The sequence below is a fragment of the Manis pentadactyla genome, chromosome 8, assembly GCF_030020395.1.
Source record: "Manis pentadactyla isolate mManPen7 chromosome 8, mManPen7.hap1, whole genome shotgun sequence".
Classification (NCBI taxonomy): Eukaryota; Metazoa; Chordata; class Mammalia; order Pholidota; family Manidae; genus Manis; species Manis pentadactyla.
Window position 1 is genome coordinate 41,966,575 of NC_080026.1, and position 20,441 is coordinate 41,987,015.

At 42.7% G+C, this 20,441-nt stretch overlaps 1 protein-coding gene across 2 annotated transcripts in view; it reads right to left on the bottom strand.

Moving 5' to 3' along the window:
* The window catches only part of CCDC93 (coiled-coil domain containing 93), a 117,171-nt gene extending 98,043 nt beyond the window's left edge, over positions 1–19,128 (bottom strand). For both annotated transcript variants that reach the window (XM_036886595.2, XM_057505678.1), the window contains exons 1-6: positions 18,926–19,128; positions 14,775–14,888; positions 13,270–13,364; positions 7,895–8,006; positions 4,652–4,750; positions 4,086–4,142 (exon numbers count right to left, since the gene is read on the bottom strand). In XM_036886595.2, coding sequence (XP_036742490.2) covers positions 4,086–4,142; positions 4,652–4,750; positions 7,895–8,006; positions 13,270–13,364; positions 14,775–14,888; positions 18,926–18,967 — 519 coding nt within the window. In that variant the 5' untranslated portion in view covers positions 18,968–19,128. The remainder of the gene's footprint in view (positions 1–4,085; positions 4,143–4,651; positions 4,751–7,894; positions 8,007–13,269; positions 13,365–14,774; positions 14,889–18,925) is intronic.
* Positions 19,129–20,441: the final 1,313 nt, after the last annotated feature.

Sequence of the window (20,441 nt, forward strand, 5' to 3'; positions counted from 1 at the left end):
TGTGGAATATAAGAACAAAGGAAAAACTGAAGGAACAAAACAGCAGCAGAATCACAGAACTCAAGAATGGACTAACAGGTACCAAAGGGAAAGGGACTGGGGAGGATGGGTGGGTAGGGAGGGATAAGGGGGGGAGAAGTAGGGGGGTATTAAGATTAACATGCATGGGGGGGTAGGAGAAAAGGGAGGGCTGTACAACACAGAGAAGGCAAGTAGTGATTCTACAACATTTTGCTATGCTGATGGACAGTGACTGTAAAGGGGTTTATAGGGGAGACCTGGTATAGGGGAGAGCCTAGTAAACATAATATTCGTCATGTAAGTGTAGAATAGTGATACCAAAAACAAAGCAAAAATAAAAAAAAAAAAAGGGCAGTTCCTGTGTGGTAACCTCCAACGAGTTCTACACAAGGGTATAAAGGGCATATAAAAGTGTAGGCAAAGGGTCTGTTTGTGTCTATACAGAGGATCAAAGCCTAATTGGGCTACCCCGAAAATGAACTAAGATACGATATGAAAAAGAACTTCCAACATCTGCACTCTCTGGAAGACTCATGCCAGAAGATGATCATCAAAAAACCCCAACAAAGATCCACGCACTGCTACAGCTGTAGATGCACTCATCCCACCAGTTCCTGGACTTGCCATGGGAATGAGGAAGGAGATATCTAAGCTGGCCTGTGCATACAGTAAAACAACAAATTTGACTGGATCTATACTGTTGGAACTCAACCAAGAATTTGGAGAAGTGCAAATTGTAGCGCTCCAAAGTCTTACAACTACAAACTATTTACTGTTAAAAGAACATATGGCATGTGAACAGTCCCCAGGAATGGGTTGTTTTAATTTGTCTGATTTCTCTCAGACTGTTCAAGTTCAGTTGGACAATATCCACCATATCATAGATAAGTTTTCACAAATGCCTAAGGTGCCTAACTGGTTTTCTTGGTTTCACTGGAGATGGCTGGTAATTACAGATATGCTTTGGTTATGTAACTATACTCCTATTATGTTAATGTGTGTGTGCAATTTAAGTAGTAGCTTAAAACCTATACATGCTGAAGTTACTCTACAAGAAGATATATCAAAGAAATAATCAATCTTCCCATGTTTTCTTCCGCCTGCTACTTCTATAGCTTTTCTTCTTCCTTCCTAATTACAACCCTTAAATAGAATTCGTGCCTCATATCAAATTTACCGAGTATCATAATTCTTCCAAGTGGTAAAGATACCTCAAGACAAATGCTGGGCATAGAAGCCACAGGGCATAAATATGCAAAGAAGTAAAAAGCTAACCTTTTCAAACAATAAGGCTTCCCTCTCACTTACCAACTTCACATTTCCCTGTATGGCCCCGGAAGATGACTGGTTAGCCAGAGACGGGTAAGATTCCTCAAGGGAGGAACAACCTAAGACAGGCACAGTCGCAGGGGGGCCATCAGGTGAGAAATTGGGGATCAACAGAGGTGAGGCTTAGAACCTCACCCCCCCTGTTCTGAGAGAAATCTTCTGCATACGTGGATGTTTTATTGCCCTGGTCTAGCTTGGATTAACACATAGTCTACAGGCACACACCTGATCATCTACATTTGCTCTCTTACAACACTAAACTCTGTTTTCTACCTTTATCTTGTATCTACCTACCACTTCAGCATTTTATTAAAAATAATAATAATAAAGAGAGAAATGTGGTATCCACATATAAATCAAGTATAAAAACCAAATGAGTATTCATATTTGAACTGTTTAGAGTTCATAATGCATGAGCAAAACCGAAAGTTTCTGTGATGACTGCCCTTGTACTGTTCACTATGTAACTTATTCATTATGTAAGAATTTGTTCTCCATGTAAGAACTTGTTTGTTATGCCTCAGAAGATTGGAGACTGACGAAAATTAGGCTTGGGGTGGATTAATGATTCTGCATTGAGCATTGACTCCCCTATACAGAATTTTATTGTCGTTAACAACCATTTGATCAATAAATATGAGAGATGCCCTCACAAAAAAAAAAAAAAAAAAAATGACAGACTTCCAATGGTAAAATAAATAAGTAACCGGGATGTAATGTATAGCATAAGGAATATAGTCAAGATATTGTAACAGCTTGGTAGGGTGATAGCTGGAACCTAGAATTATGTATATAAATGTTCTACCACTGTGTTGTACACTTGAAACTAATGTAATGTAATACTGTGCGTCAACTACCCTTCAATAAAAAATAATTATTTAAATTAAAAAAAAAAAAAAGAAACAAATTGAGCAAACACTGGAAAAATGGTGCAGACAAACTGGTTTGCTACAGGTTGTCACAAATTCTCAATTTGTAAAAAAAAAAAACAGTTATCTGTGAAGTACAATAAAATGAGGTATGCCTATATTTATTGGCATGGAAAGATATTCTCAATTATACTGTTGAGCAAAATGAGCAAACAACAAAACAGAATAGACAGCAAATGAAAACAAAAAATAATGTGTCTCTAGAGGCCTGAAATGTGTCATGGGTATAGAGATGCCAGGCCCAGTTTCATTGACAGGATAATCACAGCTATGCTGGCCTTTTATTCTCATGATACTCCCCAAAACTGTAATGTTTCTCACTCTCTACCCAGGGCTCAGATGAGATTTCCACTGGGTGTAATCTCAATGAGATTGCTCAGATATTCAATTAACCATTTAAAAATTTTACTTTCATTTATTGCTTTGAATAGGTAATATACAGACTTGGTATAAAATCTAGACAGTACAGGGTTTACAGGGAAAATTTCCCTTCCTTTCCTGCCCCTTGCTTCCCAGTTTTCTCTCTCAGAGATTATACTGTCACCTGGCCCTTGTATCTTCCAGAAATGAAGCACCATTTAAAACAAGGTAAAACAACAGCATATCCAATGAACTGGTTATTACTTGTCATGACAAATTCTGTTAGGTAGAGTCTTTAACAGTATACAAAAGACTGTACCGGTAAGTGAAAAAAAATCCCACATATTATATTTAAAGTATGATTCCAATTAAGTATAAAAATGCATATTAAAAACATGGAAGATATATGCTCAAGTATCAATAGTGGTTGCTTCTGTATTGTGAGAATAAAGCTGCTTTTTTTCCTTCTTTATCAACCTTTTTAAAAAAGACTTTAAGGATAACCTAAACTGAACACCTATCTTATAACTAGGAAAAAACTATGCTACTGCCATGTCATGTACTTTATTTAATACTGCCACACAATCTGAAAACAGTACCTGGCTTCAGAGTGTATTTATCTTAAAGGTTTTCTACTCCTCCCATTTCCAAAATGGATTTGTGGAAAATTACAAATTACAACTATACAATGACAAGGCTTTTTTTGTTCTACATGAGCACTTCATGTCTTTCATCATCAATATCACTTTTGTTTTTCAGTATAATCACCTTGGAAGACCACACACTTATTCTTAAAGTAAAAAGAAAAGCAAAATAACCCTACACATTATCTTTGAAAGAGGGAATTCACACCTAGGCATTGTGACTTCACCCTCATGCACCCAGGTAAAAAGTCTGGAACGGGGAGGACCTGACACTGACAAGGTCCTGCTGGGCTCTGGCCCAGAGTGTTTGGAAAAGGCCTGCAGTGGCAACACGGGTGCAGAGCCCCTGGTTAAGATATTCTGTGTGAGGTGACAAAGGCCATCCCAGGGTTTCCCACACAAAGGTCGGGGGCTACTCTGCCACTCCAAAGCCCTCATGGGGGTGGTAACTTCAACCTACCATCTCCGGTCATCATTTGCCCTCTGGTGCTCTTCAGAATTTATACCTGCCACTAGTACAAATGAGGAAGGCTTTGGGTTCGGAAAATTTCTCCCTTAAAAGCAGAACTAAGAAAAACAGAGGGCAGTGGCTATGGCAACTTCTATACCAGTAAATGCTGGAATCCAGAAACTGGGCATTGAGGCAGGCAGGGCTTCCCTCACACACCACCTGAAGTCTGCTCCTGGGCAACCCTGCAGATGGGAACCAGGAGCGGGTGTTTTGTGATACCCTCAAAGAGCTATCTGGAGGCTATGCACCTACGTTCTTCTCCTACAGAAGAACACAGGCAGGGGCACTTACTGAAAGGTCGACAACTGTCTTAATGGCTTTTTCTTTTCTCTTTATGAAGTCTTCATCCTGTAAGACAAAACACAGGGATTAAACAAATCCTGTGTGAAGACTGAAACTCAGCTGGATGATCTCTGGGAGCAGTCATGAGGATTAAAGAGTTGAAGGCATGTGATGTGCTAGGACTGGAAGGTAGTGAGAGTTATCAGATATTAGTATTATTGTGATTATTATTAAACTGTTACTATACAAATGTTCTATGCAGGTAGTCTTTCAAAAATCTCTTATAGGACTGTACAAAAAATACTCATGCTCTTGTAACCTAATAAAAGTTCTGGATCGAGTACCAAAATTAAGAGAAAAGGACAAAATTTAGGGCTTTACATTCAGTGCCCATTTAAGGAGGTAGTTCTAATGAACCAGGGGACCCGGTTTCAAAGCTGAGCAGGCAGCAGCAGACAAGCCACACCAGTGGGTGGGAGTGCAGGGGAGCCTGAGCTTACTTGGCTCCTTCCCAGGGAGTCTAAGCACGCACTCATGTTCTCAGCTGGACAGGGAAAGAGAAGTAGAATACTGACCTCAGGGAGACTGTAGGTTTTCTGGAACTGGGATATAGAGTAAGAGCGGATATAGTCACCCATCTCTTCTTTTGTTTCTATAGCTCGCTTCACCAACCACTAGGAAAGAAAGTTAGGAAATTTGAGTTGATAGGGATGAAATACCACTGCAATAAAGGTCAACTCAGAGATGGCACAACTCATGAACCCAAATCCCTATAGTTGAACTGAGCAGGTGATGAGAACCTATCACAGACTGTCCTACAGGCAAAGCATCTGGCTGGACATCTGAGATGCTAAGATCCAGGGGGACCTGGAGCCAAGTAGCTGTGCAGGAGTTTTTAGAGCCTCACTTCAGAGCCTCAGGCCTCAGTTTCCCTCTCTGTATACAGGGGACGTGAGAGTATCAGTTCCTTTCATCTCGCAGAGCTACTGCGGAAGCAAATGAAATCGCAAGGACCAGAGCGCTCTGTAATGTCCGAAGCACAACCAACTCCACGACCACCTGATTTTAGTGGCAAATCTTAACATGACTCTCTTTTCTGTGTTGCTCATGCCACACATCAGAGAAATGAAAGAGAACTAGAGAACGTTTACTATACCCCTTGTTTGATAGATAAAAAAATGCCCCACATATTCCCATTTGAAAACAGCATGTACTGGGTACATAGTCCTAGGGTTCAGGTTAGATTGGCACTCCAACATCTGCTCTCTTATTCATATGACATTATAAGGTAATTGGTCTGGCAAAGTTTTACAGAACCTAATGCTTGGAGAGACCAAATAATCTGCCCACTGATCCATGGCTAGCAAGCTACACAGCTATGAGTCACAACTCCAAGGCTCTTCCACAACAGGACACTGGACATATGGGTTTTATTAAGTGTTTCCCAGCTCTAATGGGCTGATATGCAGAAATAGCCGCTCTTCATTTCTCCCAACTTAAAAACTCCAGGTAACTAAAACATACACATACACATACCTGCAGTCCACAACCTGCAAGAGAGCCAGGTGATCTAAGGGTAAGAATGTAAAGTACAAGAGGAGCTCTGTCCTCCTCCCAGCTCTGCTGTCAGCTCCTTCAGCACTGAAGACCCTATGGAGGTTCTCTCAGAACTGCCTTGCCCTCCCGAGAGAGCTACCACTTCTCAAAAGCAGTTTTTGGATAGTAGCAGTGTTTCCTCAAGAGCACAGCCACACCTGGCAAGGCTTAGCTACCCAGGAGACTAGACACATGGCACACAGCACAGAGCTCCCTCCCACAGGGATGGCGAGACCACGTGCCATGGAGCCAGGCCAGCCAAAGTAAAGGGTGTGTGGAGGAAGTAGCTACCCAGGATGAGGTGGCTGCAAATAGCAACATGAAGAATTTCCTTTTGTTTACTATCTTCCATTAATTTCCATCACTCCACTCCACCTCACCTTCAAACAATGACCTCATGCAACGACTATAATTCTGAAGCAGGGCAGAAGATCACACTGGCTTCCAAACTACTCTAGCCCCTCGCCCCGACCCTCTCCCCAGCACAACAGCCCAGGAAAACTAGGGAAGCTAACTCTGTCCAACCCAATTTTGCACTGCTTTCCTTTAAATGGGAAGATTCAGCTTCTGGCCCTTCACACTTGTTTCCTTTTCAGATCTGCCTTCTAATGGATCTGTAAGATCTAACAGATCTCCTAACAAGATCTACATAGGCTTGCAGAGGTCCCTAGCATTAGAGAAAATACCCACCATCACAGGGTTCAAATGCCCAGCAGGGGAGAGAAAGATGTGACCTGGAACTACCACTGGCTGGAAGTGAAATCTGTTTTTCTCTTGGCTGGCATTCAGTGTTACTACAGCTTTGTTAAATGGTGTGGGCATGGGTGATGCCCTCCTGAATTACAGTTCAGTGATTCCCAATTGATGGTCCATCACTTCTTTTGCTGGTCCCCAGCAATGCAGGAAAAATCTACAGGCATGTGGTGAGTTTTTTCGGTAATAATTCATAATATTAAATGCAGTCAATTTGAGGAACTGTCCTTTATTCTGAGATTGGGTTAAACAGCCTTTCTTTAAGGAAATGATAGAAAAAGCAAAAAGTTGCTACTTTTAAATAACCTTGCCTGGCAAAATACAGGTGGCAACCATAAGTCATTTTCCATCTTTGCTTTAAAATTTTACACATCCAATAAAATTGAGAAATCTGGTAACCACCAAAAGCAAAGGGTAGCAGCCAAGGCTCTCTGCCCTTAAGCAGTCAACTACCCTCTTTGAGTCTCACTTTCCCCAGATGTAAGACTGGGATTACAAAAGATATCATCAACTCTATTAGGATCAAGTGCAAAGTATGTTTACACAAAAAGGCAACAAAGGTGAGTCCCTTTGCTCCTCCTCTTTTTGAGATGCCTGGAGGGAGGCTGAGACACAAGAACTGCATGGAATATAGAGAGCTATATATAGCACAAACCACTTAATCAGAGAGCCTTAGGGTAAAGCCACATTGGAGATAAATCCATTAGACATCCATTTATCAAATAAAGACTGAATGCCTACAAAGTGCCTGACATTCTGCAAGGTGCAGGAGACACTATAATAAGTAAGACAGCCAGCATGCCCACCCTACAAAGCTTACAGTCTGATCGGAGGAACAAATAACCAGACACTTGAAATGTCAAAGTACAAAGACCTTTGTACGTGGTTACAAACTGTGGTGAGGATGATTCCTGTGTAGGAAGGGAATAGGCCACATGAGTGGACACAGCAGAGGAACCTGTTCTAGATTAGGGGTCATGGGAAGCTTCCTCGAGGAACTGAGCTCTGAAGGATGAATATGAACTAAGTAGGTAAGGAAAGAAGGGAAGAACTTTCTAGCCTGAGGTAAAGACCCTGTGACAGAAGGAAGCTAGTATGTATGAGGAAATCTAAAAGAAAGTCCAAGAGGTCAGAACAGAAAGAACATAGAAAAGCATGGAATAAAATGAGGCTGGAGAGATCGGAAGGGACCAGAGTGAGGGGACTCTGGAGTTCCAACTTTACCAAAAGGGCAATGAAAAGCAGTTCATGGGAACACTCAAAGATCCCAAAAGGCGACAGTGTGAAACCAGGGTAGATGGAGTACCGGCAGGCAACCTTTTGAGGACAAGAAGTGTCGTCATGTTCTGCTGCCACCAAACCCACACTACACCCAGTAGATCCAGGCTCTGGGCCAGCCAGCCCAGGAGGAGGGCCCATTTCAGGAGTCCTGATGCTCAGAAGGCAAGAAACCACACAAAGACTCTCACCTGAATGACAGGAAATATGTGAATAAAATCCATTCCCTGGATCTGGTGGGGCTCCAGCTGGTGTGGACATTTCATCCTTGGCAGGACTGAGACAATTTTTTCTGATAGAGCTCTGTTCATAAAAGACAACAGGCAAAGAGTAAGAACTCACTGAGTGGCCCTTAAGATATCTCTCAAATCCAGGCAGCTTCCCAGAAGAATTTGAGGCTTCTCAATGCCAGACCATGACCAGGTTTCTCCTGGCTGACTGCAAAATGAGAAAAATAAGTACAATTTGGAGATACGTGTTCATGCATGTAAGAACCGCCTTCATCCTTTATTTTAAGATTGTATTCTTCCTCTTTATTATAAAATATTTTGTTTATGAAATTATTGTGATGTTTGAGGTAGTAGCTATTATTTTTTAACATCCTTACATGGTAAATTAAAGTTACCAGTGCCATATTCTTTTACATTTCATTCTACTGACCTACTTTTTCCAAAAGTCTGGGAACCACTATGTTACACATTTAAAGAAAAATATTCTAAGTATCACTCAGGCAAGAAGTAATTACTAGACCCTGTGCCAGGTGCACAGAATGTTAAGACAAAACATGGGCCACGTGCTTAGAAAAAAATTTGGAGTTTTCTATTCTGGGACAAAGTATTTTTAAGATAAAAAATATCCTTTAGTTTGTCTCATACTCTAAAATTAATCCTAGATTTGGGGAAACCATGTGTTGTCACTCTTTTTTCCAGAGAGGGACAACTTCTCACTTCTCATGAGGGCCACTGATCTCTCTCCAACACCCTGCTTCAATCCGCCTCTATGAAAGAGCTGGGAGCAGGAGGGAAGAACCAGGCCCCCAGAGACCCAGAGCGTCCTTTCACCCCAGCCTGGAGGAAATCATCCTCCTCCTGCTCAGCCTGGGTGGGACATTTTCATGGCAGGAGAATTTCATGGCACATAAAGAGATTTGTGTGCAAGGCCATTTACCCCAAATTTAAGCTACCTCCTCTAATCAGCTGATACTTGATCTCCATCTGCCTGGTTCCCATTTCTTCTATCTTAAATGAATCAGAGTCAAGGAAAGAGAAGAAGGGTTATTTAGTGAGTGTGCTAATCCCCAGGCCATGGTACACAGACTTGGAACCTTGAGAAACGGTCACAGGGCATGGCCTTATGGGGCCATTTGGATAAATGAGAGTTTCTGGCTGCAGTCTACATGGACAGTTTAGGTTATATCCCCATCTAAGATCCTTTAAAAAAAAAGTCCTTCCAGTTACAGTAGCTCTTTGGCCTTGTTTACAAGTGGAAGACTATTTTCTAATACATGAAGGCCTTGGCAAGCAAGGTCACCAGGTCTTACTAGATGCTTCAAATTCAGCAAGCTTTGGGTCTAAGAGAAGTATTCCTTGTCCAAAGAAATATTTTACACCTTTGTCTTTCTGCTACTTCATAATTCTTCCCAGGAGACGGACATCCTTAAGACCAACATACCCAGGCCTGGGTGAGAGCAATTATTGTCTTACTATATTCCCCCTAAATAGGTTTCATTCCTCCATCTTGGCAGGAACTAAGTAATCTAAGGACAAAAGCCCAACAGCTTCCCAGGGAATGGTCCCTGGAGAACACACGACACAACAATGTTTACATCTGTATTGTAGCTTTACAAGGTGTGACCAAAGTTAAAACTGCTGATGGAAACACCTACATCCCTAGCTCCAATATCATGTCCAATATGTTAAGAGAAAAAGATACAGAGAGGTGGAAGACTGTAAAACTCCACCTCCCAGGAAGGAAGCGTACAGGAGAACATTTTCACCCACAACAGAAGCAGGGCTGTGACTTATCCAAAAGGTCTGAGATGTGGGAGGAAGCTGTCATGTGCCTCCCCTGCAGTCCCTCCTTTCTGAGCAACCTGTCTTCAGGACACATGGGTCTCTTTTGCCATGAGAAGGGGAAAGCCTATCCTTGCCCAGCTCTCCTCAGAGCTTGAATGGGACAGTTTGGTAGGGAAGAATTAACAGACCCATTTGGCAACATACCTAAGGCTCTCTCTCTGATAAGCTTTATTTTTTATTTTGATCTCCATCAGACTTCTATGCCTTGTTTCTTAACTTCTTTGAAACCTGTGAGGGGAAGAGATGGGTGCTTAATTGGCCCTGTTCCCCAAACTCCAAGCTTAGCAAATAAAGATGATTACTTACCCCTGGCTTTAGGTCCTTGCTGAGGGCAGGTCTTAACTATTTATACACTCAGGCCCTTTCCTCTGGTTCATTTTGGTTCAGCAGGAGGAAAGCTCCCTCTAGTGGTTACAGATCTATGGGTCTGCACAGAGTTACTGATTCCTAGAGCCACTCAGTAAGCTTAAAAACAAGAGGCTGGGACCCCCAATTATCATCCTACTCAATCCTCTACCTTCATAAAAGGTTTTCCCCACCACTCCTCATAGACAGACTACTCTCCTAGTTCATACAGGCCCTGAGGAAGGATGCTATGGGTCACCTCAGGCTCTACAATCCCCTTAAAACCATCTCCCAGAACTACTACAAGTCTTGGCAAATGTATGGAAGCAGCTGAAGGCATGCACACTGCCAGAGTGTGTGCACGTGGGGGAAACGCAAACAGGCTCAGCGTAGGTGGCAAAATTCAGGAAGACTTCTTGCAGAAACCTCCTAATTCCCATTCAACTTCTCCCTGCAGCTCTGGGTGGAGCCAATCTTTCTGAAAAGCAGGGACAATGACAACCGCAGAAGTCACCAGGCAGGTTTCCTAGCCTAAGACTTTAATATGCCCACTTGTCATTATAGGAGATCAGTTTGGTTCCTTTAAGAGTATTCAGGGCACTGTTTCCTCCTCCACTGCAGTTGGAAAAAGAGTAAATTAAACTAGAGTCTAAATTCCAGCTCCATCACCTACTCTGGGGCTTTTGGCAGGTCACCTGGTCCCTCTGGTCCAGTATGCCCATCATAAAACAAGGGATAATCCCTATCCTGACTATCCACAGAGTGTTGGGAAGGTTAAATAATAAAATGTATATACAAGTCTTCTGCACACAGGTGCCCAATAAATCCAGGTTGCTGAAATCAACTGAGTAATAAGCCTAAATATCTCCTTTATGGACCTCTGAGCATAGGATCCTGCAGTAATGGAGCTTTAGGACAAGCTGGGAATGGAGGGTAGAAGCCAATGGAACCCTCAAGGAAGAAGGATCAAGAAGACGCACAAGGCCCCCACTGGGAACATAAAGAACATGTATAGATGACAGGCCATTGACAGGCGAGTGAGCTCCTCAGACAGCTGCCTGGCGACCCATACTATCAGCTGACACCTACATAATAAACCAAACAAACAAACCAAGAATAAAAATCTACCTTTGAATTTAGCCTGACCAGCAGAGATCAGAGCCTAGACTCCACCACACTGCCTCCTGGTGAAGAAGGCACTACAGGTCACTATATGTGAAACCACAGTCCCAGGACGGCAGGTGTTAGACACGTAGAGACCTGTTACCCATGGCTGGGCACTGCTGAGCACAGCATCACAGAGAACAGGATGTCCTCTTTAATGAGGAGAGATGTCCTTCAGTCTTAGTATTAAGAATTTTGGTGATTCTGTGAGACTGTTATTCTACTGTATGGAAACTGTGAATGGGTAGTTTATCACGTTTTTCTCTTTGTTGGCAGCCAGAAACTTTAGAGCCAAATCTGTGGCCCACCCTTAGGAAAAAAAAAGGCACTTTCATGGACCACCAAAGTGCAGTAGCCTAATCCCCAACTCCATTTTTCTCCTTTTCCTTTGCCTTCACCATTCTATTTCTGCTCCATATGAGTAATTGTAAACTACTTTTAATCCATTTGGAAGCATTTTTTTCTTGGGGGAGGAGAAGGCTTTGGAAAAATTAACAAATAAGTCACAGACACAGAGCACAGATCTCTTCTTAATAGAGAACTGAGGCTTGCCCAAGGTCACACAGCTGCCCACTGGCAGAGCTGGGCAAAACTGCAGATCCTAAATGGTCTAATGAAATGACTAAGTCCCTGGTGAGCTGTGAAGGCTGGGCAGGATATACTCAAATGAAATCTCTAGCAAGGAGTCCATGCCACCTTCTCTTTGAGGCATGCAAGGGAGGCTCTGCCTTTCACAGAGGGAACAGGGAAGGAAAGATTCTCCTTTTCTTCTCTATTCAAATTCCAAATGAGCTGCCTTTGGGAAGAGGTACACAAAGTTTGATTAAGAAAAAGTGTTAGAGCTGTTCAACATTACTAATCATTAAGGAAATGCAAATCAAAACCACAATGAGATATCACTAACACAACTGCACCTGTTAGCATGGCTATTATCAAAAAAGACAAGGGATAACAAATACAGCCAAGATGTGGAAAAAAGGGAACTCTTGTACACTGTTGGTGGAAATGTAAACTGGTGCAGCTATTATGGAACAGTATGAAAGTTCCACAAAAAATTAAAAATAGAATTATCATATGATACAACAATTACACTTCTGGGGATTTATCAGAAGGAAGCAAAATCACTACTTTGAAGAGATAACTGCACCCCTATATTCATTGCATTACCATTCACAATAGCCAAGATATGGAATCAACTAAGTATCCACTGATGGATAAGTGGATAAAGAAAATGTGTACACACACATACACAAACACAAACATGTGCCACACACGTGCCCAACAATGGAATATTAGTCAACCATAAGAAAAGGACATCCTGCCATTTGTGACAGTATTGATGGACCATGAGAACATTTGGCTAAGTGAAATAAGTCAGACTAAGACAAACACTGTAGGATAAAACTTTTATGTGGGATCTAAAATAATTGAACTCATAGAAACAGAAAACAGATTGGTGGTTGTTAAGGATAGAGGAATTGGATGAAGTTGGTCAAAGGAAAAAACTGCCAGTGACAAAATAAATAAGTTCTGGGGGTGAAATATACAGTATTGTGACTATAGTTAACAATGCTGTATTATTCATTTGAAAGTTGCTAAGAGAGTAAATCTTTAAAGTTCTTACTATAAGAAAAAACACTTCTGAGGTGATGGATGTTAACATACTGTGGTCATCATTTCACAATATATAGGTGTATCAAATCATTATGCTGTACACCCTATAGTGATACAATGTTATATGAAAATTAAGTACCAATAAAACAGGTAAAAGTTAAAATAAAAAAAAGAGAGACATTGGAAATCACGTCAGTGTTATATGAATCATATGCTAGCTGCATGGCCTCAGCTTCTGTCAGCCTCAGTCCACTACAGTGAAAATTAAAAACATGTAAAGTATTCAGCACAATTTCTGGCACACAGCAGAACTCAAATTACCTCTTCTCCGCCTATAGGCTCTTCCATGGAAAACCCTGATAACTTACATTTTTTGGCCTATTGTAGAGTTTTCCTGAAAGAGCAAATCCACGTCTATGTCAAAGTTGCAAGTAGTAATGCACCAAGTCATTCCTCCCACTACCTGCAAGACAAAGACAATTATTTATCTTTCTAGTATGAGGAGAGTGGAAAAAGATAGAAAAAATGTAAGTCATTTTTACAGACTCAGTGAACTTAAAAAATTATGTATCTTTAGAGAGTTACATGTGTTCTTCTGACTCTTATAAACTACAATTCACCTAAAATAGCACGACTGAATAAAACTTTCTGCAATGATAGAACTGTTCTATATCTGCACTGTCCAATACAGTAGCTACTGGCCACGTGTGGTTTGTGCTTGAAATATGGCAAGTGTGGCTGAGAAACTGACTTTTATTACTAAATGAACATATCATTTATAGGTACTCTTTATACTGGAGAGGACACACATCAATTCTCAGTCAAGAGAAGTCTTAATCCAGTTTCAGGAAAGTGAGAGATTCCAGAGGAATTAAGAGTTTTATAGGCCAGACATGTGAGCAGCAAGGCTGGCATTTTGTGGCTCATTACTTAGTTTCCATACATTTTTTTTTTTCATCTACCTAAGAGAGATAGGAATTTCTGCTGTGCTTTTCTCACAGGATTTCTCTGAGATGCAAATAAGACTAAGGCTAAAATTTGATTTTGAAAGAAAATCCCTTTCAGACAGTTTGATATTAGAGAAGACAGGGAAACCCATTTTTGGCTGTGTTTTGGACTCATGTGAGATGCCTAAGAAAATACAAATTCCAGGCCGCAGCCCACACCCAACTAATCAGAACGTCGATGGCTAAAGCCTAGACCTCTGTATTATAAAATAAACCACAATGACTCTGTTATGTGCACCCAGGACTATGGCCCACTAGAGCATTCAACACTTTCTTTCACCAGGAAGCTTTCCTGGCCTGCTCTGTATGATCTGGATGCTTCATGTCCATGCACAGTTCACTGTAGCACTTACTACATCATGCCATTTATTCTATGTGTTGCTTTGTCTCTCTTCATTCTTATTCTACAAAGGTCAGGCTCTTTGAGTACAGGGCCTTGGTCTCATCTCTGGGCCCTGAACACCTATTACTATGTCTTGTGCATAATAATTGTTAAAGGTTCTGCTGAAGGAAGAGACTTCATTCCATAGTGACTTCTCTCTCCTCCAAACTCAGCATTTGGCAATTGCCTGTGAGCACACAGACCTGGGAGAGTTCCTTATTAACTCAGATTATATTTTATCTCCCATAAGCTTTACCTCCCCACCCAAACTGTAAGTTCCTTAAAAGGAAGAAATATTTCTTTTGCTTTTTTGCATTTCCCAAAGCTTCATACACAGAAAAGGAATTTAAGGTGTAACTACAAATACATTACTATTTTCTTTTAATAGGAAATTTAAATACATTCACAATGAATTAGGGAGAATTCCTCTGCCATAGTTAATCACCTCATCCTGCCAAAAAATAGTGTAATGATTTCCTCTTACCTTGTCAAAAGGTGACAAGCCTTTAATTCTTGCCCTGAAATATCCAGCTGCAACCAAGAGCTCCAGAATTTCAGCCAACTTGACGTTTTGTTCTTCATCTTCTCTTGTTTCCACCTGAGGCAAAAGGTAAATGTTAGGCTGGTAAAACCAACCTTGAATAAAGAAACACCAGTTGTATCCCGTAAAGTCACAATCTCATTGCCAAGGAGCAGGTGACATTAGCCAAATCACTGTGTTCACGCAGGAGCATGGGGACACAGTGCTGCCAGAGTCACAAAGAACAGGCCCCCAGGCCTCAACAAGCTGTTAACCATCAGAGGTGGGAGGAAAAGACACACACAGGTAGCACAGACCATTCATCAGGTGCTAAAGAGTGTTTATCAAGGCAAGGAAGATTATAGCACATTATCTAACACATGGTTTCCTTAACAAGTTTCTGGACTAGATTATAATCAATTTATAGACAGGAACAGGTGGCTTGTTTGTTTTTTAAAATTTTACTCATCTTGGTCCCAGACATGGCTGCCAAGGGGGGCAAGAACTAAGTAGCAAATTCAAATACATATCCCTCTCTGCATTCCTCTTTTGTTCTCTAAGGAAAACGTAAGGAAGGTTTTCAACCTGGATATATTAAAGGGTTATTATTGCCACTTAATAATATTGGCTTAAAAATAATAAACTCACCTAATATCTTTAAATAGGGATTTGATTTAAAAATTTTCATTTATAGCCTACTTTCATTTCCAGGTGTTTACCTACAACTTAAATCTGTATAAAATATTCTAGTGCTTTTGTCTTCATTTACTTTTATGAACTGTACCTTTCCTCTTTTCTATTACTACAGAATATTAAAAAACTACTCTGTATAAATCACCACCAAGGCACAGCTGGTTCCAACTGTAAGCACCTCTGACTACTCCCTCACCTAGCCTTGTCTGTTAGATCTTCCTTTACTATGCATCTCACATTTGTCCTCTCCTTTTATTTACACTTCATGCCAGGATGACTGCAATTGTGTCTTAATCTTTCTTCTGGCAATTTGTCTCCTAAATCATAGCATTCACCTCATCCCTCTTTAGTTCATCTGCCAACGCCCATCATAATTCACTGTCTAGAAGATCAACTTCAAATGTCTTGGTTTGGTATTCATATCTTCACCTTCCTCCAAAACAATCCAGACATAGTTAAGGCCAACCTCAAGCATTGCTCATTCCCATTTCTTCACTGTTCATCCCCATCCTCTTCTCCTGATATCCTCTAACCACCCAGGAACTGTCTTCAAATTTAGAGCCTGTTTGATGCAACACTGACAAACACAGCCTGAAATGGTCATTCCTCTATATTTCTCTTCTATTTATAGTCCATGTCATTCATAAAGTATAGACCTCTTCTGAGTGACATGTCTGGTGTTAATGTACATACCTGTCTTTCCAAATGGGCTATTAACTAGTTCAGGAGAGAACCCATATACTATTCACTCATATTTACTCCTCTGTTCTGGACAGCAGTAGGCTCAAAGGACACAATTAAATATGGAATGACACACTCAATCATTACATAAAGTGCATGAACTAAGCTAGTCATGGATTAACAAAATCGATTGTTTTCATAGTCATGACACAGATAATGGAAATTCAAGTTTACTCTGAAGCAAATCACCAGGAGAGGGAGTGTACACATTAACACATAATTGAACATGGAATTATTGAAGTGACTGACAATCTCTTGCAGTGGCAACAGTAGAGGTGACAGCCTTCAACTATTGCTCATTTCACTTCTCTCTCAAATGACTCTGGTCCAGCCTACCAAAGACTCTGAAGGTTAGCATTTACTAGTTCTTAGTGGACATAGAAAAATAAAGTGGTATTAATTATTCACACCTTCTCTTTCTTCACAAAAGATCTGGAATGGTTGAGAAGCATCTACAAGTGGAGAGACTCAAAGGAAAGAGAAGACAGAGCAGCATGGTTCACAAAGGTACAGCAGAAAAGAAAAATGGGATGATGCAAGTATTTTAAAAACTGGGATGTAGAACAGGAAACCTTCATTTGTTCACTCGTCACTTATCAAGAAAACACTTCCAAGAATAGGGCAATACATCATGGGAGGATCACTCCTGCCTCAATTTGCACCTAAAGTGCACTCGCTGGCCACCCCATGGCAGATGCATGGCCCATGCTTCTTGTCCACTCAGTCAGAATAATGAAGTGGACTCTAATCTATGAAATAACTTTTTAGCACAAAACATTGGCTGTAGACCCCAAATTCACTTGAAGATTAACATGGACACAAAATGCAAAAGGACCACTGGTTAATATACAAGGGATGAAAGAAATGTTCTCTTCTCAGGGTATAAAAAGTCTCCAGGCTGGGTAATACATCCAATTGTTAAAAAACTAAAATCCTGATAAATAGCTGTGAGCTTTTAAACCAGCACACTAAATTTTCAGTTGCCCTGCCCTATAGTTCACACAAGCTGGAAGGCAATACCAGGTCTAGCTATCTTTGTAGCTTTCACATACATAGAGTAAAGGGTTTAAAAAATTGAATTTAAGCAATTAACTGAATTAGTGACAGTTTAATGACTATGCATATTCATACGCACTGGTTTTGGAACTAAATGAAAGTAACTTGATTATATTCACACTGTCTGCCTCCTAATTGCCAAGAATCATCTTAGGATTTGGGGAAAGTGACAAGTCAGATCTATCTTCCTAGCGGTCAGAGAAGGCTTAAGCAGGAATACACAAGAGCAGGTTGCTTTTCATTTTAGAAAGATCCCCATTGATATTCTGTGGAAACCGAACTGGGGGGATTTAAGGTAGAAAGAATATGGGAGGCCAGTGATGAATCTACAGCAAAGGCCCAGCAAAAACTTTATGAGCACCTATAATAAAGAAGGGGCAAAAAATATCAAATCAAGTATCATTAGAGAACACAGCCTTCACAAAACCTTCTCCCATCCCAAAGCAGCATTCATGTAAGGTTCTACATAATACAAGGATTATCACAGTATTACACTTCTTAGGTTTTCTTGAAATAACAAAACGGACTTGCATTCTAACACGCTGACAAAAAAGTTTGTCCTTCCATCACTCTATCCCCAGCTTTTATGCACAGAACAGTGATCCCCTCAGTTAGTGGATACTTGTGGGAGGAAAGAATTGAGACTTGGGGGTGGGGAGCATAGCAAAATAAGATTGGCCATAGGCAGCTTAGTGTGAAGGGACCACTCACCATGTCAAGGAATCAGTTCCCCTGCCAAATGTCTACTTCAGAGCCTTAGGAGAGGTATAAAGATGCAGTGTGGATACCATTTTTTGAAGAATCCAGTAAACTAGACAAGTTTGTGAGTAAATCAACTGGAGAAGATAGATGCAAACCACCTAGCTGAGTGATATTTACAGCCAAAAGGAAATGCACTTTCCCTTATTCCCAACCAATTTGGGAATCGGGAAACCACTGCTTATCCTGTCCCTCAGGACCCAATGAGTACTTAACAACAAACACCTCTGAAAGGAAAGGCACCCGCTATCTTCTCGAGAAGAAGCTGCAACGTTTCCGCCCGCGCTCGGTCCCAGCCACACAGCACCACTGGACAGCGCGTCCCCACCCCGGACACAACCTGCGCGTGCAAGGCTCCCCAACTTCCTCCACCGCCTCGGTCAGCGTGGGTACAAATGTTGGGCGGCATTCCCTCCAGAAACCGGCGCAGGTGGCACTGGCCGCGCGGACCCCGAGGGGCCCCGCGAGGCCGCGGCAGGCGCTACAAGGTTACCGCCCTTTGCACAGCCTGAGCCGGGCAGTCCCAGCGCGAGTCTCGTGACTCCTGGGCACAGCAGCCCCGGCCCTACAGGCGAACCCTGGCCCCGGGGAACTGGAGAGGCGGGACCCCGGGGCCGCCGCGCCGGGGCCCGCGTCGGAGCAGGTACAGGGCTGGTAAGGCCACCTCTGTCCCAGGAGCCCCCGAGCTGCTGAAGTTAGGGGAACCCCCGCGGCCCCAGCTAGCAGGGCCGGTGCTCCGCGCGTTGGACACACCTGAGAAATCGGGCGGGACTCCCCAGACGCCGCCCAGGACCCTCTGCCCGCCGACCCGCGGGATCGGCTCTCTTTCAGGAACCCGGACGTGTCAGGGACAAAGGGGTCCTTACCTCCGGGAGACTCTGGCCCTCCGGACCCTTGGGCAACCCCATGATCTTGTCGGACTGACGTGCGATGGCAGCGAAACCCACGGAGCGTCCGGAGGAAGCTGTCCCCAACCGCGAAGCTGCTACCGGGGTGGAGGCAAAGCAGAAAGTTCCACCTCGGCTGCCGCCGCCGCCGCCGCCGCCGCCGCCGCCGCCTACAGCCCGGAACGCTGCGGCCTGACCAAGCATGCGCAATGGGGCGGGAGCGCGACGCCAGTGCGCCTGCGCGAAGGACCCCCACTGGCGCCCTCTGGAGTAGTAGAGGTCCGGGTGCAGCTGTCCCTCGGGGTGCGCCTGCGGAGGTCATGCCGGAGCAGCGCCCCGGAGTTGTGCGTTCTCGGAGGTGCTTAATAGAAGGGAATTTTCCTTCATATCGGGGAAATTTTGCAATCTGGATCCCCTCTCTGCTTTTCAAGGGCATCAGATGTCCCAAGTGGGTTCTGTTTTCTCCGTGAGCCGGACTTTGAAAGCTCCTGTGCTCTGGATTCGAAGTCTGAACCTGAATAAGTTGGGGATTCCAGACGCCGGCCCAGTTCTAGCAGAATCCGGTGTACCCTGATAACCGCGCCCTTGGGCAAATTTCTTCATAGACAGACCAGGGATCAGAGCCCGGGAGAAAAGAGTCTCCACTCCCGCTGTCTCCCCAGCGTTCGAGCCCGTGCATCTTGTTCCCCAGGAAACTTCATTTAGATAATGTCCCCCACCCCCACCCCGGCATTGCCCGTTTTTAGTTCTTCCTTGGGGAAAGGTCATCTCAGAGAAAGCGACTCTGCTGTTGACGTCATCTGAGCTGCCACATCACCTACATGATGCACCCCTTCGTCTGTCCCTGAGAACGAAAGCTACATAGAGAGTTTTCTCCCGGGCTACCTCCCACCTACCTCCGTCGCTCCGTAATGGCTTAATCAGCTAGTTTTTTATTTTGTTTTGTTTTTAACGATGAAGAAAGGTGGCAGGTAACAACTTTTGCTATGGAAGCGATCTTTCCCTGGGGAGGGTGGGGAAGGGGCAGTGTGAGGCTGTGAGCAATATGAGAGTAAGGAAGTTTTGTGTTTGTTTCCTCTCTGCATCCCTAGCATCTTAAAAACAAGGTACTCAGTAAATGTCCTTGAAGAAATTCTCTGCGCCTTTTGTACTCCTGGAGTTTATCCTGACAGAACAGAGATGTCTCTGGAACCAGAGTAGGCAAGTGTTTGGAAGTACCCTAAGAGTGGCCATTTCCTTCTTAAATGTGTTTTAAAAATACGGCTAACAAAACTGCCATCCCTCCCCCACAGTCTCCAATAATTTGATAAATTTGAATATGCAAATTAAGGTGTCGGGATGGTAACTCTGTCGCCTGAGTTGTGTGACAACTCGCTTTCACCCACTGTGAAGCCAGCAAAACAATTTCTAAGGCGCCCACTCTCATAATCTCCCAAATGTGTTATTTTTGTAATTTTAAAATTGTCCTTCCCTGAGATGGTATAGGATGAGGGGA